Consider the following 25,976-nt stretch of genomic DNA (forward strand, 5'->3'; position numbering starts at 1 on the left):
ATTTTGTGAGTGAAATTCAAGTAATTTTCACTATAACTTATGATGTAAGGCTTGTAACCATGTTACGTCACAATCAATACCTATCCGCAAGGGCAGATAACTCTGTAATATGCAAATAGAGAATTATCATTTACCCAAATTGATGTTCATTCTTAATTTTCCATAGGAAAACATTAAAGAATTTGTTGATTTTGTTCATTCGAACACCATTCCTTCAGTTTTAATGTGCTTTGAATTATCTTTGGAATTATTTGTTTACAAACTGCCATGTCTCTATTCCCTATTAAAGAACAAATCAACTCCAAAAAAAACAATTTAATTTTTTTTAATAAATTACACTGCAATAAACATCAAACAAATATTATAGAATATATAATTGTCTAATAAATATAAACTAACAGATATAAATACTGACAGAATCAAACATACAGTAAATGTAAATAATAGGTTATTTGGCAAGTTCAACAGCATTTAATAAAGCTAACAGAACAGTAGTCACATGTACAAGACTTTGTACCTATACAAATGTATATATGTTATCACAAACTATATCAAGGACGTCAGCAGTATTATACAACAGTATTAATGAACAAATGTATTAGTAATCTGTTGAGATTAATGTATGGTTAAGTTTTCATATCAATTTTTTTTTTAAATGAATAAGGTAAAGCATTGATGTGAGTGAAAAAAATTCTATTTGCAGAAAAACCTGTGAATGTCTGCCTTAATTAAAATTGACCAATATGAAGTGAAAAATAATTTGCACACTTTAAAAGTTCATATTATTTTCCTCTAAATAAGTTTACTTGAAAATATTTCATTTAAGATTTTAAAAGTTTTTTTGTTGGACTGATCACCTTTTGAACAACTACAGGCTCTAATGAACAAATGTAGAGAGTTTGGCTTTCAAATGCTGTAACAGTATAATGGAGAATATAGTATCGGTACATTATTCAACATCCTTGTACTGCACATGTTTAAGGGGTATAAGATTTGACTATAGATTTTACATCTACATTAACAGTAGTCCTTGATAGATGTGATGGGTTACACATGGAGGACAGTAGCAATTTACAGATACTAATGATCCTTATATTTGACTAAGGTATATTATTTAAGGTATATAATTTATATAAAATATATATATATATACATGTTGTACAATACTGTTAACACACATTCAACCTAGACATTGTGCTACACCACTCAAACTAAATATTTTAGCATAAAAAAATTGTAAACCAAAAATAATAACAACATTGTAGAAAGTAAACGAAGAAAAGTTCATCTAGACGTCTGTCATGATGTAAAATGCCAAAAAAAACCAACAACAAAAAACGCTATTGCACATGAAATAAAAATCATTGTAAATGTTACAAAACTATTGCACCCGGTTAAATATACACATAAAATTCACAAAAAATAACAGTTGATTGTACTTTACAGTAACATTATCATGTAAAACAGACTAGATTCATTTAATGCTATAATCACTTCTTTGATAGTTCAGTTTAATACCCAGACAAGAAATAGTTATTACAAGAACAAGAACTTAAACATAGTCTCCATGGAAGGGAGACAAAATTATTCTCCCACTATTTGATCTGGGCCCAGTTTCATGAACATTCCTTAACTTTAAGAATTCCTTAACTTAAAATTCTCCATAATAAAGCATTACGAAAATCATAAGTTTAGGAGCCTTCCTTAAAATATGTAATGCTTTCCTAAAATATGTAATGCTTTCCTATGGAGAATTTTAAGTTAAGGGATTCCTTAAATTTAAGGAATGTTCATGAAACTAGGTCCTGAATTTCACCAGTTTTAGCTAAAAAGAGCTCTCTGTCAATTCAATGGATATGACAGATTGAATATGCAAACTGTTTGAAAACGAATATGTGCTTACCAACAACGTAAAGTCATCACTAAATGTTGGGTCACAGTGGTATAATTGTTAGTAACTTCATCAGCATGTGCTGAACAGCTAAACTCTTCCTTACAAAATACACACCTCATAGAACTGAACTTTATTCAGACCTTGAAGAAGAGGTTCAGATCACTTGTAACTGAGTTGCAGCTGAAGACTGAACTTCAGTCTGGCCTAGTTTGATCTGACTTCGTTTGAGCCAGTTAAGGAGAACCGTGGAGTTGACAGATGCTAAATCTTTGGTTGGGCGTGGAGGCTCCCAGTTTTCACATGTCTGTAACTTCACCTGAACGTGACCCGACAACTGGCAACAAAACATTCAATTATTCAGAATTTGTTATACCACCAGAGCTACAGCTAAATTGCTAGGATGATATATTATCAAAAATTATCTTTGAGTTGCTATCTTAAGTTATTAAGACATTCAGAACTAACCCATTTCTTTCATAACATACAGAGCTGCTGTTTATTTGTCCAGAATTCATATACAGAACATTTCCTGTGAAAATCGCTGTGACAATCAATTGGTTTCCAGTATATCTTTTTAAAATAATACAGATCATATAGCAAATGCTGAAAACTGTTAGACCTAGAAGTTACTTTATACTCACACTGGAGTGATGTGTAAACAAAATGGTCGTCCACATAGGAAACAACTGAAAAAAGACAAGACAATTGATTAAATAATGATGATTATCAAATCTCAAGGCCATACGTAAACGGATACAAATTGCTACAGTACAACAATGTGTTTGTGAACTTCTGAATAGTATCACAGTGCAAAAGAAAAGGGGGAAATACACAGACTACATGCGTTTACAACTTCTGAATTTTATTGTTTAGGTAATTTGCTGACTGACTTTATGTCACACCCTTCGTTTCTGAGTTTGTCAATGATTTATTACACATTTTCAGCTTTTTAACTTGTGTATTAAATCCGACTATCAATGAACAAATGTACGATGGCCGAAAACAGGCCGAATTTCAAAGCACCAGTTATAAGTGAAAGTAATTTAGGTATTCATTATCACTACTGACGTCGGATACTTCAATGCTCCTTTATTGTTATTTTTCAAAAGAAAATATGCGTAAAGAAAACAATATGCGACAAAAGATGTATGAAAATTATGTTAATGTATATAAAACAGGTTCTAATTATTTTTTTCAAAAGACAATATCAAGGCGATGAAATACAGTAGTAAACACGCTACTGTAAGAGCAATTTGAGTAGTTCTAGACAAAAATGTCTTTACTACACTGGCAAGGGCCGAACACTATGTATAATGGCGGACAGCAAGCGAGTTTGAACATTTCACCTACATTTTACTACAAAGGGGTTCTCGGCATATCATAGTTAAACCAACTAATCTTATTTCTTTTTTTTAGCCCCAATGTGTAATGACATCTTCAATAGGTAAAAGGAACTTAATCACATTAGTAGATTTATCTGGCTTGTGTGTAAGTAATTAAGTCAACGTTAGTACAGTAGTTTACATTTTCTCAAAATTCGGAAAAAAAAAATTACCTGTATTCTTCAGCAAACCCAGAATTTCATGCATTCAAGAACATGGAAAACAGGCAGACACAAATCCTACCACCAAGGAGACGTATATACATACAAACCCTTACATACTTACAGTATTAAATGGACTAATACCAACCTTGGCTAAGACAGAAGAGTTACACTCCCTCAGTGCCTCCATCAGACTCAGCAAGTGGTGGTTCACTTTCTCCGACAGCTACAACAAGGTAGGTTTTAATATTACTAAAGTCACTTTCTCCGACAGCTACAACAAGGTAGGTTTTAATATTACTAAAGTGAATAGACAATAATAGTAATCTTATAATCTTTCACAACCTGTGATGGTACATAAAACTTGTGGAACTGCCTGTTGCTGTTACTTTAAAATAAGTTTAAATTCTTAATTGCATAATTAACTAAGAATTAATATCAGAATGTAATGAGGCAATGCATTCAACTATATCAGTATTAGTGTATCACCTACAGGCTCCAGCACACCTTTATTGTTAATTCTTAATTGTTACTTCTTAATTTGTTAATTCATTTGCATATTTGAACTTTTGAAGTGAATAATCGTTGTTGCAATTATTCAATTATACCATACATAACAATTGTAGATCACAACAAAGGACATCACAACACAATGACAAGACCGTCTAGGCCTAAACACGCATTCAGTAAGGCAGCTGGTCTAGTTCAAGGGCAGACAACTGGGCACATGTACAGCTGGTCTACAGCATCGCTACACTATCGTTCAGGGGCAGACAACTGGATCTAAACACACATTCAGAACAGTAGCTGGTCAAATTCAAGGACAGACAACAGAGCATAAACACATATTCAGTAAGGCACCTGGTCTAGTTAAAGAGCAGATAACTGTACCTAAACACACATTCAGAAAGGCAGCTGGTCTAGTTCAAGGGCAGACAACTTTACCTAAACACACATTCAGTAAGGCAGCTGGTCTTGTTCAAGGGCAGACAACTGTACTTAAACACATTCAGTAAGGCAGCTGGTCTAGTTCAAGGGCAGACAACTGGGCACATGTACAGCTGGTCTACAGCATCGCTACACTATCGTTCAGGGGCAGACAACTGGATCTAAACACACATTCAGAACAGTAGCTGGTCAAATTCAAGGACAGACAACAGAGCATAAACACATATTCAGTAAGGCAGCTGGTCTAGTTAAAGGGCAGACAACTGTACCTAAGCATACATTCAGTAAGGCAGCTGGTCTAGTTCAAGGGCAGACACCTGTACCTAAGCATACATTCAGTAAGGCAGCTGGTCTAGTTCAAGGGCAGACAACTGTACCTAAGCATACATTCAGTAAGGCAGCTGGTCTAGTTCAAGGGCAGACACCTGTACATAAACACACATTCAGTAAGGCAGCTGGTCTAGTTCAAGGGCAGACAACTGGGCACATGTACAGTGGTCTACAGCATCGCTACACTATCGTTCAGGGGCAGACAACTGGATCTAAACACACATTCAGAACAGTAGCTGGTCAAATTCAAGGACAGACAACAGAGCATAAACACATATTCAGTAAGGCAGCTGGTCTAGTTAAAGGGCAGACAACTGTACCTAAACACACATTCAGTAAGGCAGCTGGTCTAGTTCAAGGGCAGACAACTGGGCACATGTACAGCTGGTCTACAGCATCGCTACACTATCGTTCAGGGGCAGACAACTGGATCTAAAACACACATTCAGAACAGTAGCTGGTCAAATTCAAGGACAGACAACAGAGCATAAACACATATTCAGTAAGGCACCTGGTCTAGTTAAAGGGCAGACAACTGTACCTAAACATACATTCAGTAAGGCAGCTGGTCTAGTTCAAGGGCAGACAACTGTACATAAACACACATTCAGTAAGGCAGCTGGTCTTGTTCAAGGGCAGACAACTGTACTTAAACACATATTCAGTAAGGCAGCTGGTCTAGTTCAAGGGCAGACAACTGTATCTAAACATACAATCAGTAAAGTAGCTGGTCTAGTTCAAGAGCAGACAAATGGACCAAAATATTCATTCAGTAAGGCAGCTGGTCTAGTTCAAGGGCAGACAACTGTACCTAAACACACATTCAGTAAGGCAGCTGGTCTAGTTCAAGGGCAGACAACTGTACCTAAACACACATTCAGTAAGGCAGCTGGTCTAGTTCAAGGGCAGACAACTGTACCTAAACACACAATCAGTAAGGTAGCTGGTCTAGTTCAAGGGCAGACAAATGGACCAAAATATTCATTCAGTAAGGTAGCTGGTCTAGTTCAAGGGCAGACAACTGTACCTAAACACACATTCAGTAAGGCAGCTGGTCTAGTTCAAGGGCAGACAACTGTACCTAAACACACAATCAGTAAGGTAGCTGGTCTAGTTCAAGGGCAGACAAATGGACCAAAATATTCATTCAGTAAGGTAGCTGGTCTAGTTCAAGGGCAGACAACTGTACCTAAACACACATCCAGTAAGGCAGCTGGTCTAGTTCAAGGGCAGATAAATGGACCAAAGCATTCATTCAGTAAGGCAGCTGGTCTAGTTACTATTTTTCAAGGGGCAGACAACTTGGCCTAACTCACATATACACATACAACATTACAGCTTCGCTACAGCACGGCTACATTATCATTCAGGGGCAGACAACTTGGTCTTACTCACATATACACATACAACATTACAGCTTCTCTGCAGCATGGCTACATTATCATTCAGGGGCAGACAACTTGGTCTTACTCACATATACACATACAACATTACAGCTTCTCTACAGTATGGCTACACTATCGTTCAGGGGCAGACAATTTGGACTAACTTACACATACAACAAGGCAGTTTGTTTACAGTATTTCTATAGTGACATTAGTGAGTATTATTGCTGAACATGGGGCAAGTCAGTGTGGCATTGGCCAATGGACTGAATGTAGATCTACTCTTAGCTATCTTTATCAAATATCTGAGGTTTCTTTGCTTCTTTTGCCTGATCAGTCTATAGATTTCTTTTTAACTTATACTTTAAATACTCAAACCTTTTTCTTATCCATCCCTCCATATCCTTTTCTTATTTTCCCATCCCATCATCTGTTTAGCCTAATCTAGCCCCTACTTGTTTTTTCTAGTCCCTCTATACATTCCCACATTTGTATCCTTTTTTCAGTCCCAAGCCAAGCCCCTCCTCTAACCACCACCATATCCCTTTTTGACTCTGCCAATGTCCCTCTTCCATTTCCTCTATCCTTTCTAGCTCTATCATTCACTCTTCTATCCTTACCCCCTGTTAAACTAGCTTTAATTTCACTCCATTCCCTCTTCTATCTTTACCCCTATCTATTTCTAATCATAACCTAGCCCCTATTTCACCCCATTCCCTCTTCTATCTTTACCCCTATCTATTTCTAATCATAACCTAGCCCCTATTTCACTCCATTCCCTCTTCTATCTTTACCCCCTATCTATTTCTAATCATAACCTAGCCCCTATTTCACCCCATTCCCTCTTCTATCTTTACCCCCTATCTATTTCTAATCATAACCTAGCCCCTATTTCACCCCATTCCCTTTTCTATCTTTACCCCCTATCTCTTTCTAATCATAACCTAGCCCCTATTTCACTCCATTTCCTCTTCTATCTTTACCCCCTATCTATTTCTAATCATAACCTAGCCCCTATTTCACTCCATTCCCTCTTCTATCTTTACCCCCTATCTATTTCTAATCATAACCTAGCCCCTATTTCACCCCATTCCATCTTCTATCCTTACCCCCTATCTATTTCTAATCATAACCTAGCCCCTATTTCAATCCATTCCCTCTTCTATCCTTACCCCCTATCTATTTCTAATCATAACCTAGCCCCTATTTCACCCCATTCCATCTTCTATCCTTACCCCCTATCTATTTCTAATCATAACCTAGCCCCTATTTCACTCCATTTCCTCTTCTATCTTTACCCTCTATCTATTTCTAATCATAACCTAGCCCCTATTTCACCCCATTCCCTCTTCTATCTTTACCCCCTATCTATTTCTAATCATAACCTAGCCCCTATTTCACTCCATTCCCTCTTCTATCTTTACCCCCTATCTATTTCTAATCATAACCTAGCCCCTATTTCACTCCATTTCCTCTTCTATCTTTACCCCCTATCTATTTCTAATCATAACCTAGCCCCTATTTCACCCATTTCCTCTTCTATCTTTACCCCCTATCTATTTCTAATCATAACCTAGCCCCTATTTCACCATTCCTCTTCTATCTTTACCCCCTATCTATTTCTAATCATAACCTAGCCCCTATTTCACTCCATTTCCTCTTCTATCTTTACCCTCTATCTATTTCTAATCATAACCTAGCCCCTATTTCACCCCATTCCCTCTTCTATCTTTACCCCCTATCTATTTCTAATCATAACCTAGCCCCTATTTCACTCCATTTCCTCTTCTATCTTTACCCTCTATCTATTTCTAATCATAACCTAGCCCCTATTTCACTCCATTTCCTCTTCTATCTTTACCCTCTATCTATTTCTAATCATAACCTAGCCCCTATTTCACTCCATTTCCTCTTCTATCTTTACCCCCTATCTATTTCTAATCATAACCTAGCCCCTATTTTCACTCCATTTCCTCTTCTATCTTTACCCCTATCTATTTCTAATCATAACCTAGCCCCTATTTCACCCCATTTCCTCTTCTATCTTTACCCTCTATCTATTTCTAATCATAACCTAGCCCCTATTTCACTCCATTTCCTCTTTCTATCTTTACCCCCTATCTATTTCTAATCATAACCTAGCCCCTATTTCACTCCATTTCCTCTTCTATCTTTACCCCCTATCTATTTCTAATCATAACCTAGCCCCTATTTCACTCCATTTCCTCTTCTATCTTTACCCTCTATCTATTTCTAATCATAACCTAGCCCCTTTTCACCCATTTCCTCTTCTATCTTTACCCTCTATCTATTTCTAATCATAACCTAGCCCCTATTTCACTCCATTTCCTCTTCTATCTTTACCCTCTATCTATTTCTAATCATAACCTAGCCCCTATTTCACTCCATTTCCTCTTCTATCTTTACCCTCTATCTATTTCTAATCATAACCTAGCCCCTATTTCACTCCATTTCCTCTTCTATCTTTACCCCTATCTATTTCTAATCATAACCTAGCCCCTATTTCACCCATTTCCTCTTCTATCTTTACCCCCTATCTATTTCTAATCATAACCTAGCCCCTATTTCACCCCATTTCCTCTTCTATCTTTACCCCCTATCTATTTCTAATCATAACCTAGCCCCTATTTCACTCCATTCCCTCTTCTATCTTTACCCCCTATCTATTTCTAATCATAACCTAGCCCCTATTTCACTCCATTTCCTCTTCTATCTTTACCCCCTATCTATTTCTAATCATAACCTAGCCCCTATTTCACTCCATTTCCTCTTCTATCTTTACCCCCTATCTATTTCTAATCATAACCTAGCCCCTATTTCACCCCATTCCCTCTTCTATCTTTACCCCCTATCTATTTCTAATCATAACCTAGCCCCTATTTCACTCCATTCCTCTTTTCTATCTTTACCCTCTATCTATTTCTAATCATAACCTAGCCCCTATTTCACTCCATTCCCTCTTCTATCTTTACCCCCTATCTATTTCTAATCATAACCTAGCCCCTATTTCACTCCATTCCCTCTTCTATCTTTACCCCCTATCTATTTCTAATCATAACCTAGCCCCTATTTCACTCCATTCCCTCTTCTATCTTTACCCCCTATCTATTTCTAATCATAACCTAGCCCCTATTTCACCCATTTCCTCTTCTATCTTTACCCCCTATCTATTTCTAATCATAACCTAGCCCCTATTTCACTCCATTTCCTCTTCTATCTTTACCCTCTATCTATTTCTAATCATAACCTAGCCCCTATTTCACTCCATTTCCTCTTCTATCTTTACCCTCTATCTATTTCTAATCATAACCTAGCCCCTATTTCACCCCATTCCCTCTTCTATCTTTACCCTCTATCTATTTCTAATCATAACCTAGCCCCTATTTCACTCCATTTCCTCTTCTATCTTTACCCTCTATCTATTTCTAATCATAACCTAGCCCCTATTTCACCCCATTTCCTCTTCTATCTTTACCCCCTATCTATTTCTAATCATAACCTAGCCCCTATTTCACTCCATTTCCTCTTCTATCTTTACCCTCTATCTATTTCTAATCATAACCTAGCCCCTATTTCACTCCATTTCCTCTTCTATCTTTACCCTCTATCTATTTCTAATCATAACCTAGCCCCTATTTCACTCCATTTCCTCTTCTATCTTTACCCCCTATCTATTTCTAATCATAACCTAGCCCCTATTTCACTCCATTCCTCTTCTATCTTTACCCCCTATCTATTTCTAATCATAACCTAGCCCCTATTTCACCCCATTCCCTCTTCTATCTTTACCCCCTATCTATTTCTAATCATAACCTAGCCCCTATTTCACTCCATTCCCTCTTCTATCTTTACCCTCTATCTATTTCTAATCATAACCTAGCCCCTATTTCACTCCATTCCCTTTTCTATCCTTACCCTCTATCTATTTCTAATCATAACCTAGCCCCTATTTCACTCCATTCCCTCTTCTATCTTTACCCCCTATCTATTTCTAATCATAACCTAGCCCCTATTTCACTCCATTCCCTCTTCTATCTTTACCCCCTATCTATTTCTAATCATAACCTAGCCCCTATTTCACCCCATTCCCTCTTCTATCTTTACCCCCTATCTATTTCTAATCATAACCTAGCCCTATTTCACTCCATTTCCTCTTCTATCTTTACCCCCTATCTATTTCTAATCATAACCTAGCCCCTATTTCACTCCATTTCATCTTCTATCTTCTTTACCCCCTATCTATTTCTAATCATAACCTAGCCCCTATTTCACTCCATTTCCTCTTCTATCTTTACCCCTATCTATTTCTAATCATAACCTAGCCCCTATTTCACTCCATTTCCTCTTCTATCTTTACCCCTATCTATTTCTAATCATAACCTAGCCCCTATTTCACCCCATTTCCTCTTCTATCTTTACCCCCTATCTATTTCTAATCATAACCTAGCCCCTATTTCACTCCATTTCCTCTTCTATCTTTACCCCCTATCTATTTCTAATCATAACCTAGCCCCTATTTCACCCCATTCCATCTTCTATCCTTACCCCCTATCTATTTCTAATCATAACCTAGCCCCTATTTCACCCCATTCCATCTTCTATCCTTACCCCCTATCTATTTCTAATCATAACCTAGCCCCTATTTCACCCCATTCCCTCTTCTATCTTTACCCCCTATCTATTTCTAATCATAACCTAGCCCCTATTTCACCCCATTTCCTCTTCTATCTTTACCCCCTATCTATTTCTAATCATAACCTAGCCCCTATTTCACTCCATTCCCTCTTCTATCTTTACCCCCTATCTATTTCTAATCATAACCTAGCCCCTATTTCACCCATTCCTCTTCTATCTTTACCCCCTATCTATTTCTAATCATAACCTAGCCCCTATTTCACCCCATTCCCTCTTCTATCTTTACCCCCTATCTATTTCTAATCATAACCTAGCCCCTATTTCACCCCATTCCTTTTCTATCTTTACCCCCTATCTATTTCTAATCATAACCTAGCCCCTATTTCACTCCATTCCCTTCATCTTTACCTCTATCTTTCATCTTTTACCCATCCCCTATCTTTTTCTAATCATAACCTAGCCCCTATTTCACTCCATTCCCTCTTCTATCTTTACCCCCTATCTATTTCTAATCATAACCTAGCCCCTATTTCACCCCATTCCCTCTTCTATCTTTACCCCCTATCTATTTCTAATCATAACCTAGCCCCTATTTCACTCCATTTCCTCTTCTATCTTTACCCCCTATCTATTTCTAATCATAACCTAGCCCCTATTTTCACTCCCATTTCCTCTTCTATCTTTACCCCCTATCTATTTCTAATCATAACCTAGCCCCTATTTCACCCCATTTCCTCTTCTATCTTTACCCCCTATCTATTTCTAATCATAACCTAGCCCCTATTTCACTCCATTCCCTCTTCTATCTTTACCCCCTATCTATTTCTAATCATAACCTAGCCCCTATTTCACCCCATTCCCTCTTCTATCTTTACCCCCTATCTATTTCTAATCATAACCTAGCCCCTATTTCACTCCCCTATTTCACTCCATTCCCTCTTCTATCTTTACCCCCTATCTATTTCTAATCATAACCTAGCCCCTATTTCACCCCATTCCCTCTTCTATCTTTACCCCCTATCTATTTCTAATCATAACCTAGCCCCTATTTCACTCCATTTCCTCTTCTATCTTTACCCTCTATCTATTTCTAATCATAACCTAGCCCCTATTTCACTCCATTTCCTCTTCTATCTTTACCCCCTATCTACTTCTAATCATAACCTAGCCCCTATTTCACTCCATTTCCTCTTCTATCTTTACCCCCTATCTACTTCTAATCATAACCTAGCCCCTATTTCACCCCATTCCAGTCAATACATGCTGCCCATCATGTGTAAGGTGTATGTGTACTGATGTGAAGGGACAATGTGAAGGGACAATAGAGCAAGTCATTCTCAAACCTGATTAACTTTGGTCTCCTTTGAAAGTTTTAATGAAAACAATTTGATGTTACAACATTTACGCTTCAAGAAAAGATATGATTATGGTGTATCATTTCATAAACTTCAAACTTGCACATATCTATAGGGCAACATTTTTGTTTTTCATGAACATATACTTTACATTAACAAAATGTATGAGATGCAAGTGTTGATAAGTTTTCCATCTGCACCCTTGTAATGTCCTTATCACAGTCTCATATATACATAAATGTAAGAGCATTAACAAGCATAAAACATTACACAACTGGTAGTCATTAACTAATGTGATAAAACAGTTTTAATAATGAAATATTAAATAACCTCCATGCTTCCAGACATGTATATTTATATCCAAATGTACCCAAGTCTCCAAAATCTGCATTCCACCCTATTGTAAGTCCCAGACCTGTACAGGATTGATCTTGTTTATCTCATGCTCCTAGACTTGTGTTTGCTTAATCCTACTCCCAGGTTCCCCTACCTGTACAACCTCCCCCAAACCTACTCCCAGGATCCAGAACCTGTACAACCTCCCCCAAACCTAGCCCCAGGATCCAGAACCTGTACAACCTCCCCCAAACCTACCCCCAGGCTCCCCAACCTGTACAACCTCCCCCACACCTACTCCCAGGATCCAGATCCTGTACAACCTCCCCCAAACCTAGCCCCAGGATCCAGAACCTGTACAACCTCCCCAAATCTACCCCCAGGCTCCCCAACCTGTACAACCTCCCCCAAACCTACTCCTAGGATCCAGAACTTGTACAACCTCCCCCAAAACCCCAGGATCCAGAACCTGTACAACCTCCCCCAACCTAACCCCAGGATCCAGAACCTGTACCTCCCCCAAACCTACCCTCCAACCCAAACCCCAAACCCCCAGGATCCCCAACCTGTACAACCTCCCCCAAACCTAACCCAGGATCCAGAACCTGTACAACCTCCCCAAGGCTCCCCAACCTGTACAACCTCCCCCAAATCTAGCCCCAGGCTCCCCAACCTGTACAACCTCCCCCAAACCTACCCCCAGGCTCCTGAACCTGTACAACCTCCCCCAAACCTACTCCCAGGCTCCCGAACCTATACAAACTCCCCAAACCTACCCCCAAGCTCCTGAACCTGTACAACCTCCCCCAAACATACCCCCAGGCTCCCGAACCTGTATAGTCTCCCCCAAACCTACCCCTGGTTCCTTGGGTGAAGACAACATCTGTAGTATCCCCGGTGTTACTCGGCCCCAGAAATCCATCACTGTGGAGGACGCCACTTTGTAGTTATCGCTGTGTATAGGATGCTGGGCCGCAGCCGACTCACAGTACATAGTCCACAGCTGGAAAAGAGATCAAGGTCACAGGTCAAACAGAGGTCACAGGTCAAACAGATGTCACAGGTCAAACAGCAATGTTAAAATGTAACCTACTGAAAGCTTTTTTTGAGATCTGAAACAGTTTGAACTAATATCCTCAAAAAATTCAGTAAAATGTTGTTTTTTTAAATCGAATATGCTTTGATATAATGAATTCATGAACATAACACAGCCTTTTAGAGGAAAAAAGTTTTTTTAGAGAATACTTGTACAGTCTGTACAAAAACCTTGAATTACAAATAGCTTCAGGTATTGAATTTAAGGTTTTTCAAATCAATTTTTATAATGTAATACTTAGCATAACTTTAGCAAACAAACACAAAAAAAACAACTGAATGTGGTAAACATTTTTACCAAAACCTTCAAACAAAATATTGCAGCAACAAAAACAAATAGTATAAATCAAATGCCATCACAGCTGAGCAGCGGCATAAAGGAAAGAGGGAGGAAGACCACTCTACATTACTTTCATCGATTGTGAGATGCATAAATAGAAGGGAGACAGGATTCTGAAATCTTTTGTTTGTTGGGGCTACAAAGATGGATGTGGGTAGCGTATTTGCATACAAACATTATGGTAACATTACTAAAATGAAATAAAGACTCAGTGTTGGTGGATTATATTTACCTGACATAGGATAAAGGCATGGTAAAGTGAACTCATGTGTAGCACATTGTCCTGCAATGGAAGATGAGAAGTTATTTATTACACTACATTGTATTTACAAAACAGCACATCTGTCTCGTACAGATAAAGGATCTTATATAATAATGTAACCAAGTTGTGCGCTATGTTTGTTATATTTTCCCGGAAGTTGTATAAACTGAGACTTTAACAAGACCGGCTCGTCACGAGATCTCGGGACTGAGTCAAATTAATTCACAAGTTTAGCTTATAAACTTCACTTTAAATAGCGATAGGTACTAGATTTGTATTCTGTTGATCCAACAAGTAATTTGAGAATGATAGCAAAAATCTTTCAATCAATAACTTTTAATATAGAATGGGGGAAATCCAGTTTCATGACATGCTTCCATATTATTCGAGACATAAATTACATTAGTTTTTACAATATCTATAATCCAAAAGGCTACGGAAATCTCAAAATTAAACAAAATGCTGTTTCGCCCTTGGACCTAATACAATCAATATGAATATGATACACAAAATATTTTCACCTTTGACCTTTCATCAAAGCCTGTCATGATGACGAGAACATGTTCAGCAATGTAGGTGCTGGCGTCCAATGGGATCGGCAGGCATGAGATGGGGGCGGAGCCTTCTGTCATTGCTGTGTGAGTCAATGAGCCAATGAGAAGCCAGGACAGCAGACGGATGTGTCCAATACAATCAGTGAATTCTTTTGGTCTAGAAAGTCACAACAGTTTAAATGTTCATACATTATATAAGTGGTATATGGGGTTAAAATGATAAACTGGAGATCTATTTGTAAAACATAAACAAATCTTATGAGAATTACCTTTGTAAGCTTGAGTTGCATAGGTACTGTCATACTGCTAATCATCTTTGTAATCTTTGATTATCCTATTACTGTAGCGCATTCTGTCGTTTATTTGGATGATATTAAAACCCCCGCGAATATTAGCAAGTAAACAGTAATCTCCTGTTCAAACATAGCAGAAGCCATAACAGGAAAACATCAACATACAACAGTGACACTCTGAAGTATAAGTACTGGTGTTTCTATATATACCTTTTTAAGTACACATATTTCTTTCCATTTCTTAGTACAGGTATTTCTTTTCTGATTTTTTTCTAATTCTTATCTATAGCTAAAAACAGAACCACATACCCCTGTTGTACGGTAGAAGGAGGGTGGTATAGCCAAGGTAAGTAGCGAGAGATGGCACGGTTGTCACGACCATTACAGCGTGTCATTTCCAAGGATATAAACTGTGCTATCCCAGACTTCAGTAGGCTACCAAGGGTATCTTCATTTAAACTGCTAGATCCTCCCTTCATATTGCTCTGAAAAGAAAATATGTATTGTTATTTTGAAGACATTTATCAGAAATGTTCTAATCACAAGTTAATGGAGAATACGAGGCTTCAAAGGGTGCAAATATTTTTAATGAGGAATCACATTGGAGTGAACCATCAATTTTTATTAGTAATGAAGGTTAATAGGTCATAAATATATAAACAAAATATCTTTGCATTGAAGAAAATAAATGGCAAGATAATCTTTATGAGATTTGAATTTTGCCCTATTTTATTGTAACAGAATCAATTATTGATCTATGTTAATGCATCCATTAGTCATATAACTCAGCCTTGGGACCTCATGCTTGTTTAAGAGAAGTTGTCTTTTGAAGCAACATGGTACTGCATAGTTACATCTACTACAGCTGATGTGACATTTTAGAGAAAGGCAATTCCATTACCTTGACCTTCGTGAGAGTATGTGGGTCGGCGACAAATTCTATGGAGTCATGGAGATGGTCCCTCATACACTCAGCAGCACATGTACTGATAAGCATGTTAGCGTGACTGTGATATAGCATTCCTCCTTCTCCCACAATGTTGGTGTTCTCGATGGTGCCTCCGGCATCCAGTACCACAAACTATTATAGAGCAAATCAAAGTTTGTATTTAGTAACCACAAACTGTTTAAGAGTATACAGTATTTAGTTTCGTTTTATTAGTTTAAAGTCCTATTAACAGCTAAGGTCATTTAAGAACATGCTAGGTTAGTTAGTAGAAGAAAGTCAGAGTACCTGAAGAAAAATCACCGACCAGCCATAAGAACTCACTCATCCACTGCGGCCAAGCACATGTCAAGTTATTGAGGCTATGTAAGCCGGAATTCTTGAAGAATCCTAATTTACTCATTAACCATGCACTCCCTTATGTGAAATTCTAATTTGCCACCCATACACAAACAGCTAGTTTTAGAATTTTGGGATACTTAAGTCATAAGGCCAATACTTGGTCAGGACCTGGCTTTGAATGTTCACAACTGTGGTGTATTTTACCTACCTGTACTAGGAGAAGGAAGTTCTCATCAGGTAAACTGTGTTTGAACTTCAATGCTTGCATCAGTTCAAAGATAACAGTCCTAGTGAGGTAAAGCTTATCCCGCTCCTGTCACACAAAGACAATGCTAATATTACCATTAATTAATATTTTCAAAAAATTCCTAGGGTTTTATGTGTAATCTACTGCAAAAAAAGTACAGGAACACAGTTAACACAGCTAGCCTTGGCACAGTTGGTCAAAAAAGAAAATTTTATCAGGATTTTTTAATTTAAAATTAAATTTCTAACTTGAATTAGATTTTACTTCTTCAAATACTGGTGGTATTTTTTAAACGCTTTTGAAATTGGGTCGTGATATGGTAGGTTCATCCAATTCTCATGAACAAATTAAGAATTTTTATTGAAAATATCTAGAATCTCATTCACCCTTGAAGACACATTTAAACTCTAAATCAAAGATTAGAACAACCCATTAGGTGATTTCAGGAGTGTATGAATTAATGGAAACTTTATATGTCATAGAAAATGGAACATGAGAATATTCTGAAGTTTACCTTGAAGAAAACTCGGTTACACAAGGAGCAGATGTCGAGGATATGCTGTAGTTTGAAGGAACAGTTCTGTATGGTAAAGCTAAGCAGCTTGGAGAAAGGTTCCAGGATATACTGAGAAAAGAAAAAAAAAGAATATACAAAATAATATAAAACAAAAATGTGTTGAGCTGATATGTAAAACTCACAATATAAAATATTCCAGGTTCTTTTGTCTTCATACAATTTTTTACCCCTGTCAACTTGACACAGTGCTAACCATGTCTGTCTGTCCTTCCCCTTCCTGTAATGTCACATCATGTCAAATCATATTTCAAATTCATATTGATGCAAAGGCATTGATGTCGTACATAGATGACCTTACATGAGTGGCTATGTAATATGAGATATTAAATGAGTTCAATAATTTGATGATCAAATTATTTAACAAGTTTATTTTAAAGCTCCTGGCATATCCCAATTATTTAACAAGTTTAATCAAATTCATATATTCATTATATAAGACAGGCTAGATATGGCTCAGATGTGACATTTCCATCTACCCAGACAATCATGGGACGTCATATATTGACTGTGATGTCATATATTACCCATGATGACATTATTACCTGTGACATCACAATAATGCTATTACACATGCATATTAAGATATTCATCACATGATCATATGACATGACTGAATAGGTCATACATTTATGTGATAAAGACATTTCTAGTTTTCAAACGTTTTAGACAGTACTTACTCTGGCGTTGTTGATGCCCGATACTTTGAGGATTGCCAGGACGATTTTGAGGAGAGCTGTGGTGTCACAAGGATTGGGCAGTACAGTTGGTAATTTCCTCAAAAAGATATCAAACTGGCTGATGATGCTGGTTACCATGGGCGCAGACGTTTCCAGGGAGATGTAGTTCATGTAGGTAGACAGATTGTTCAGGATAATCATTATGTTCTCTGGCGAGGGAAGATTCTTACGGCTGTTCAGTCCCTGTACACAGATTTCAAATAATGAATTATAAAAGTAATGAAGGTACTACCTCTTTAACTTGAAAGAACTTTGTGTGAATGAAATAATACAGATTAATCTAATGAACATATCAAATGTATTTGACGGAAAATAGAAGGCTCATAACATAAACAAAAGAATTATTATGCTTCTTTTAAAACAAAACTCAAATAATTGTAAGATATCATGATTAATGTACATTTAAAATTTTTTATGTAATTTTAAATAATCAACAATTTTTCAACTTCCAAAAACAATTACTAAATATATACTGGTATTAAATTCTTTTTTATTGTGGTAGGTTTCTGAAACAGTACAAATTGTATGGTAAACAAGAATTTATATCTGTTAAATAAGCTAGAAAAGTCAATCAACCCTGACTCTATCTTACCTCCAACAGAAATTGTATAGGAGCATGGCAGGTTAACTCATTGAAGTCCACTAAAGCAGCCGCCATTGTCTTAAAAAATGGGGGATCTGAAATAATGAAATCAGGTGATTACCAGGTTAGCTAATTACCATTTTTTGAACATCAAGAATAGTTGTGCCATTTCAATCCAGTTTATTGTTAACATTCAATATTCAGACTTTTTTCTTGAATTTTTCATACGATCTCATCACATATTTTCTTTTCCTTATCATAATCAATTTGAAGTCATGCTCTATTTTTACCTTCAAGGTTGCTCTGGAACAGCATTGGGAACACTCCGTTTGGAGCTAACTGATGGAGACAACATCGCAGGAACTGACGGGCAATACTGACACTGTTACCGGGGACCATCAGGTTACTATGGTAAAAAGAGTAAAGGTCAAGGTCAAATAATATGATTACTGACACTGTTACTGGGGACTATCAGGTTACTATGTTAAAAAGAGTAAAGGTCAAGGTCAAATAATATGATTACTGACGCTGTTATCGGGGACCATCAAGTTACTATGGTAGAAAGAGTAAAGGTCAAGGTCAAATAATATAATTCTTGACGCTGTTATCGAGGACCAGCATGTCATTGAAAATCTGGTAACATTTTAAACAAAATCATAACAAATATAATGTTGAGGGTTGGAAAAAACCCATGTAGTTATCAGACATATTGGTAAGTGATGTGATCTCTCAGACAATATAAACTTACCTCTCTCCTTGCCAAACGAATGGACTGCTGGAGGCGATCCTGAAAATAAGTGAAAATCTTTACTTAACATCAATCAAAGAGAAGGATGATACTGTACAGCCGGATATTTACACAGATAATATTTCTTTGTGTTCTGGCTATCAGGGTCTATATATATATATATATATATATATATATGGCTCAATTATTTCTCAGTATTTCGAAGATCAAACTTTTGCGATTATAGTGATGTCCCGCAAAGTCACAAAAATATCCCCATAAAAATAACCAGCTACGTGGTATATAGTGGTATTAAGGTCAATATTCCTGTGGATTCAAGATTCATTCAATGGTATTTAACAGTATAACTCATATTCACCATTTGGGGTGACTATTGCTTATAATTTTATCTATTGCAATACTAGTGCTATCAGAAAGACACTATTGCAATAGCCTAACTACCGATATTGCAGATTATGATTGTAATAGTAATGTGAAAGTATTGTATTCTGAATTCCATTAAATTCCAGTTGATGAGTTGGCCTCTGTGATGTACATGTTGGTTTGTACTTACTTAGACACACATTGTAATGTCTCCAACAGAAGGGGTGTGGCTAGGGAAGGTTCACGGTGGATAAATGTGGACAGGACTACGATACAGTAGCCAATAGTATCCTCGTCGTACTGCTCCAGTATAGCGTTACACTCAGGACATCGTTCCACCATCACATTCTCACCGTAACGCGATGAGCTCGGCTTTTTTGGAGTTTTTCTGTTTGTTACTTGCTCATTCTTTCTTGATCTGCGACTGTTGTAAAATGATGAAAAAATGGAATTAAAAAATAGTATTTCCAAATATTTAGCAATAATCACTAAAACATCATCGCAAAAAATCTTTTAAACTTGAAACCTGTAATAAAGCAGTATATCATAATTGATAGAAGCAGGGACCGTGGTGGCTGAGAGGTTAAGATGTTCCAACATATAACGTGTCCTCCATCTCTGGGTCACAAGTTCAAAACCCAAATCTCATGTGGAGCAGTAGCCAGGTACTGACAGCTCATTGGTGGTTTTTCCCTTGCTTCCCTCCATTTCCTAAACCGGGCTCATCCTTGTTGTTGATGGGACTTTGAATCAATCAAACCAGACCAAACTGATATAAAACAGCACACACTTTACAGTAATATCAACATCCATCTTTGTGACTGTTACATCAATTTGGTTTGATAAGTTAAACGTCATATTAAGACTCTGGGTCATTTCAGGATGTACCAGCTTTTCTGGTAGAGGAAAGACTAATTACCCGGAAAAAAAAATCAACGACCACTGGTCAGTAACTGGCATGTTATATCATACATCAGGTTTTTTGTACTAAACAGATTAAAACATTTTTGTATGATGATAAACTTGACATCAAGGTAGCCATGATAAGTACCCTGTTGGTTTATGTTCCTCCTGAGATGGCTCAGTCATGTCTGGATATATCTTCTGTAGCTCAACGGTGGTCAGTCCAGTCTTCCGAGCCTTCCTCTGGCGAAAGTTTGGCTTGATGGTGTTACACCTGCCAGGTAGGGTCAGTAGATCCTGTTCACCTATGCAATACATAGAAACAGAGTTTAGAGGGAAATAAAAAAAACTGAAAGTACTAAAGTACAAAGAATTGATGTGACAAGAAGAAAAAAGCTATTTGTCTTAACACTTTATTAACAGAACTTATCAAAGATAGAAATAATCAAAGTGATATTAGTACATTATACTGTGGACCCCTGATAAATCTAACACTCATGAGTCCTCAGTCCAATCTGTTTATTTAGTCAATACTCAAATCTGTTCTCTGTTCCCTATGCTCCAGATTGAAAGTTTTCCAGACTATCAATGGCCAGATTACCGTGGGTCCAATTTCCTAACATATGATACATTTTATCATAGGCACTATTCTAATTTCTGTTTCCATTTTTCACCAGAGTAGTGTCGTGGTTAATTCACTCGCCTTCCACCTAGCTGGCCAGGGTTTGATGCCCTGCAGACATTTAAGACCTACCATATTACATGGGCTTTCTTTCTGTTTTTTCTGGACACTCGTTTGCTCGAACTCCTAGACCCCTTGTGCGCTTATATACAGATAATCAAAAGAGATTTGTATCAGTTCAAATAACTTGCAATGAAGGTAAATTAAATAAAGTTTTTTATATACACCACAACAACGTATATAGAATATTAAAACAAACCTTTGCTTTCTTCTTGTGTTAAGTCACCACCAGAATCAGTATGTTTCTCTGAATCATCAGCATCAGACGTTGTCTGCGTCTTCTCGCTATCCTCAGCACTCTCGATCTCTGATATCCCTCCATGACTTATATCGGCAGTAGTAGTGGTGGTAGACCGAGAACTTGACCCGTCGGTTACGCTGCTGGCCGCTGACCGAGTAGCCTTTCCACTGAGATATGCTGGTATCACAGACACTGGTTCTACAATGGCACTCTTACCACCCATCTTTGTCTTATCGGCTTGGTCTTCAGTTGTTGGGTCCGGTTTAGAAATAGAGAAAGCCTGGAGTTGTTGTGCCATTATACTCTCTACAGTAGAGGGAGAGACAGGTTTTTCTTCTGTCGGAGTGGTGAGAATTTTAGCTGGAGATGGTGAGCGAGCTGTAGGGGTTGTAGGCTGAGGGATAGGGGTGGTAGGTGAGCGGGCGAGAGGAGACAGCGGCCGGGCACGGATGGCTCGAGCATGGTGAATACCTCCCCCACTTTTCTCCTACAACATAAATATATATCTACCACTGTTTTAAAGTCATTACTACACAGCAAGTCCTGTTTCCAGTCTTCAACAAATACTGAATACATATTGTTGATAAAAACGAAATCCCGTATGAACAGATATCATATTAAAATTTATGATGATTTATGTGAAGTACAATATAGAAATTATTTATCTAAGTACAAAATATATAATTTACTGCAAACCAACTTATTTTCATGTGCAAATGAATTTTCGCATATTTCATAGGCGATAGGAAACCACGAAAATAAATCGCTGTGAAATTATTTCAAACACTACTCAACTAAATCGCTGTGAAATTATTTCAAACACAAGTAAAATCAAATCATAAGAGTCTATATCGTGAAATAATTCATCATGAATAAATTGGTCAACATAAAATGTCAAATGAAATTGTCACGATAATTATTTTGGTTTACCCTAATAATCTACAAAATGTACCTAAGTAAATCTATTGTGAGAACATTAAACTCAATATAGAACTCATCCTTAATGTGTTATAACACTTGATAGAGTATACAACATGATGTTATAGACTAAGAACATCCTCGTTCCTTCTTTAATCTCATCCATACCTTGAGAGACTGACTTTCTTCTTTGGCCTTGACCTTTGACCCCTTGCTATTGCCTATGTCTGGTTCATTGTACTCTATAATCTTCCTGGGCTTGCGAGGTCTTACAGGTCGTTTAGGCGTCTCCGAAGTCTCCTCTACACTCTGTTCTCGGATAGGGAAACAATCCCCGGAGCTTCCTCCTCCTTCCCTGGTATAGGATACCGTACTGGCCTCGGAGGGAGACTTCAGGTTTACAGCCACCGTCTCTTTAGATTTAGGACTCTGTGGTGGGGTTTCAGTCTCCTGAATTTTCTCAAGGTCATTACTTATTTTGTTGTCTGTTTATCAAAGAAACATATGAACAGAATATTCATGGGCTTGCATATTTTAAAATTCAATCTTTCTTACAGATATATAAACATAAATTTAAGTCAAGGAAAGTTTGTCACTGTTGGTAGTACAATGTACATTGAGGCTACCTTTTACCACAGGGGACTGGCACAATATATGAGGGGATGTCTAATTAACATAGTAATATTTTAAGTCAGCCCCCTGTGCCTTTTGTCAGGGTTACTACACAATGATCTTTAATAGAACCAAAGAATTACTAGTAGGTGTCAATTACTAGTAGGTGTCAATTACTAGAAGGTTTCAATAAATGTGTAAAACCTTTTAGATATATTTTGTCTTTATCTCAGGATTACGCTATACAATTTTTTCCATCTTTGGACAATTCAGTTTTCAAATGTTTTGTTTTACTTTACCTTTACTTCTAACGACAGATGGACTGGGTGGTGGAAATCCATCGTCATGTGAAGTCTTACAGCGATGATGTTGAGCGTCAATAGTGTTTATAACGATACGGATCAGTGTCTGTATGATGGCCGACACAGGGGACGTATAGAACTGGTACTGTCAACATAAATATGACAAAACATTTATAAGTACTTGTTTGGCCGACACAGGGGACGTATAGAACTGGTACTGTCAACATAAATATGACAAAACATTTATAAGTACTTCTGATCAAACACCAAAGTTCATAATCAATAATGTCTCAAAAATCTTATTTCTTTCATTTTCTCAATTTCTAACACAATTCACACCTATCTTCATCATCACAATAAATCTAATTCAGCATTTCATGCACCAGAGGAGAGAATTTGGTAAAAGAGGAGATAGATACATTTACACAGATTTTTATCAACATCTCTTCATATTATTCTGAATATTCCACAAAAATGATTTACAAGAAGGAACTGCAGTGGGATAGACAGGCTCAATATCCAGTGACCAGGTATCTCAATTGGTAGATCATCTCGCAAGTGTTTATAGATTCCGAGTTCAAGTTCCGACCCGGACTGGCCACTAAATTTCTCCTCTCCTGTAACTAACAGAACCTTATTGAGTGCCTGTAAACTCAGTATTGAGAAGACCAATTGCAATACCTTGTAGAGGATGACCAGTAGAGTGGACAGCCAGGATATACGAGTGTGGGGCTCCAGGAACCATAGTGTATAGTTTGGTGGCTGATAATCACTGGCGTAGCGCTGTGGGGAGGGGCTGTACTGGAGTAGGAGTAGTGTTATTGGTAGGATAGTGTTACCCAGACTGAAGTTACGGTCCAGAACCTGTAACACACCAATCACCAGTAAAAATTCCTTAATTACAGGTGTAATCAGATGCAAAATATACTGTAAACCAACTTATTTTCACTGCAACTTCACTTTGCATTTTCGAGCTGAACAACTTTTTCATGCCAATTTAATTTCCTGATTTAAACACATTTAGGGAGTTGCATTTAGGTCTACTTTACATATGTTTAACATAATTTGCTGTGATGTATTTTCACAATTCCTAACTTTTCTCCTAGTAATCTGAAATACACATGCAAAAAGAAACGTGTTATAAGAATAATCTGCTATAGCCGGCAAAGGACAAATGGTATATCATTACTGAGTTTCAAAATTTGTATTTTTCTCCCGCAATTAAGCAACAATAAGATGAAAACTTACAGCAGGAACTCCTGACAGAAAAGCATTGAAAACAGCGGAGGTTCTGGAAAGATAAACATCCATCAAAAACCTTAATTAGCTTTAACTATTAATGTACATGGAACAGCTTAATGATAGAACTGTTATTTTTTACAAGAATGGTTATAAAGAAACCAAAAAGTTTAAAATTTCAATTATTGTTGATATGTCTTTGATAATATTTTGATAATATATGTGAAATGGGATTGAACTAGGCTGGTCATTGGTGACCAGATAACTGAATTAATAAAACATCCTCTAGTGTTCGGAAGTCCTGGGTCTGGCCGCTACATTTTCTCCTCTCCTGTAACAGAACTGGCCCCCAACTATATACCTATGTTGGTGGAATAAGGGTCTTGTATGTCTTCGAGGGCGAAGACTTTGGAAAAGGAAGGAGGGGTGTAGTGGGGTTGAACTGGGTCAATCATTGGTGACAATGTTCGGAGGTCCAAAGTTTGAGCCCAAGTCTGTTTACTACATTTTCTCCTCTCCATTTCCATACAGAAGGCAGGATGGTTTCACAATACCTGAGTTTGTTAGGTGGAACACTAAATGATTTCTCTGTTTGGTTGTAGCCCAGTAGGATATTCAGATGTCGCAGTACAATATTCTGGAAATAAAAACAAACAATTCAGTATTAATTCCAAAAACAATCCTAGTATAAATACAAAAAAGGTACAATATACCTTAATTAATTAAAGAGGTGGAATGGGGGAGGAGATCCTAGCTATAAACATTGCATTTTGGGATTGATCCAGGCAGCCATCTTGGAGTTTGGTAGTTAAAGTTTGTTACTGCTATTTCTCAGAAAGTATTTATATGTGAACAAGATAGCCAGCAATTATGTTGAAGTATAATTATGCAATCAGCATGGTTGGCCAAATGCATAGGTACTCTTCAGTTGGTAGATAGAGTTATAGCAGAATTTTAATACAATCTTTACTACAATTTAGCTTTTGCCCAAAGTTTGACCGACAAAAACTCAGACAGTTCTAAAAACATTTGTTAAAATTTTAACAAAAGTAAAGCAAAAAATAAAACGTTTTAGGAAAAAATAAAAGAGCCAAACCTGAGTCTTGCTGGTGTTTTTATCATCATCCTCATGGTCACTCTTCACCATAAACTGTAAGTAAGAAAGAAAGGAACAAATGGTTAGACACAGTCTTCCTTCATTTTTGCCAAATGTTAAAAAAAGTGTAATACTAGTCTTCTACTGAAGAGATTTTTGTATCCTCAATAACAACCTTGGAGGTGCATGTAGTAAGAATGAGAAGCTAAGGGATGAGTGAGTGCTTTATAATCCCATCCCAAATACATAAATGAGTATATACAGTGGACCTTCCGTAATCCAAACACTTGTGTCCTTGGCAGAAAACCTCTCAATTGCAAATTTTAATTTATTGCAGAATGACTATAAAGATATTTCTGGTAATAGTGTTAACCTATGACCTCTGACCT

At 37.2% G+C, this 25,976-nt stretch overlaps 1 protein-coding gene across 1 annotated transcript in view; it reads right to left on the minus strand.

Annotated features, from left to right (window-relative positions):
* Positions 1-309: 309 nt before the first annotated feature.
* LOC138317989 (protein unc-79 homolog) overlaps positions 310-25,976 on the minus strand; it is a 44,852-nt gene continuing 19,185 nt past the window's right edge. The window contains exons 21-42 of the mRNA XM_069259996.1: positions 25,046-25,128; positions 24,501-24,543; positions 23,934-24,116; positions 23,250-23,397; positions 22,507-22,823; positions 21,379-21,907; positions 20,586-20,742; positions 19,725-19,958; positions 19,172-19,210; positions 18,714-18,829; positions 18,433-18,518; positions 17,781-18,023; positions 17,041-17,151; positions 16,488-16,592; positions 15,893-16,072; positions 15,301-15,476; positions 14,666-14,855; positions 14,115-14,165; positions 13,304-13,450; positions 3,586-3,663; positions 2,536-2,580; positions 310-2,228 (exon numbers count right to left, since the gene is read on the minus strand). Coding sequence (XP_069116097.1) covers positions 2,049-2,228; positions 2,536-2,580; positions 3,586-3,663; positions 13,304-13,450; positions 14,115-14,165; positions 14,666-14,855; positions 15,301-15,476; positions 15,893-16,072; positions 16,488-16,592; positions 17,041-17,151; positions 17,781-18,023; positions 18,433-18,518; positions 18,714-18,829; positions 19,172-19,210; positions 19,725-19,958; positions 20,586-20,742; positions 21,379-21,907; positions 22,507-22,823; positions 23,250-23,397; positions 23,934-24,116; positions 24,501-24,543; positions 25,046-25,128 — 3,441 coding nt within the window. The 3' untranslated portion in view covers positions 310-2,048. The remainder of the gene's footprint in view (positions 2,229-2,535; positions 2,581-3,585; positions 3,664-13,303; positions 13,451-14,114; positions 14,166-14,665; positions 14,856-15,300; positions 15,477-15,892; positions 16,073-16,487; positions 16,593-17,040; positions 17,152-17,780; positions 18,024-18,432; positions 18,519-18,713; positions 18,830-19,171; positions 19,211-19,724; positions 19,959-20,585; positions 20,743-21,378; positions 21,908-22,506; positions 22,824-23,249; positions 23,398-23,933; positions 24,117-24,500; positions 24,544-25,045; positions 25,129-25,976) is intronic.

This window comes from Argopecten irradians, chromosome 3 (genome assembly GCF_041381155.1).
Source record: "Argopecten irradians isolate NY chromosome 3, Ai_NY, whole genome shotgun sequence".
Taxonomy (NCBI): Eukaryota; Metazoa; Mollusca; class Bivalvia; order Pectinida; family Pectinidae; genus Argopecten; species Argopecten irradians.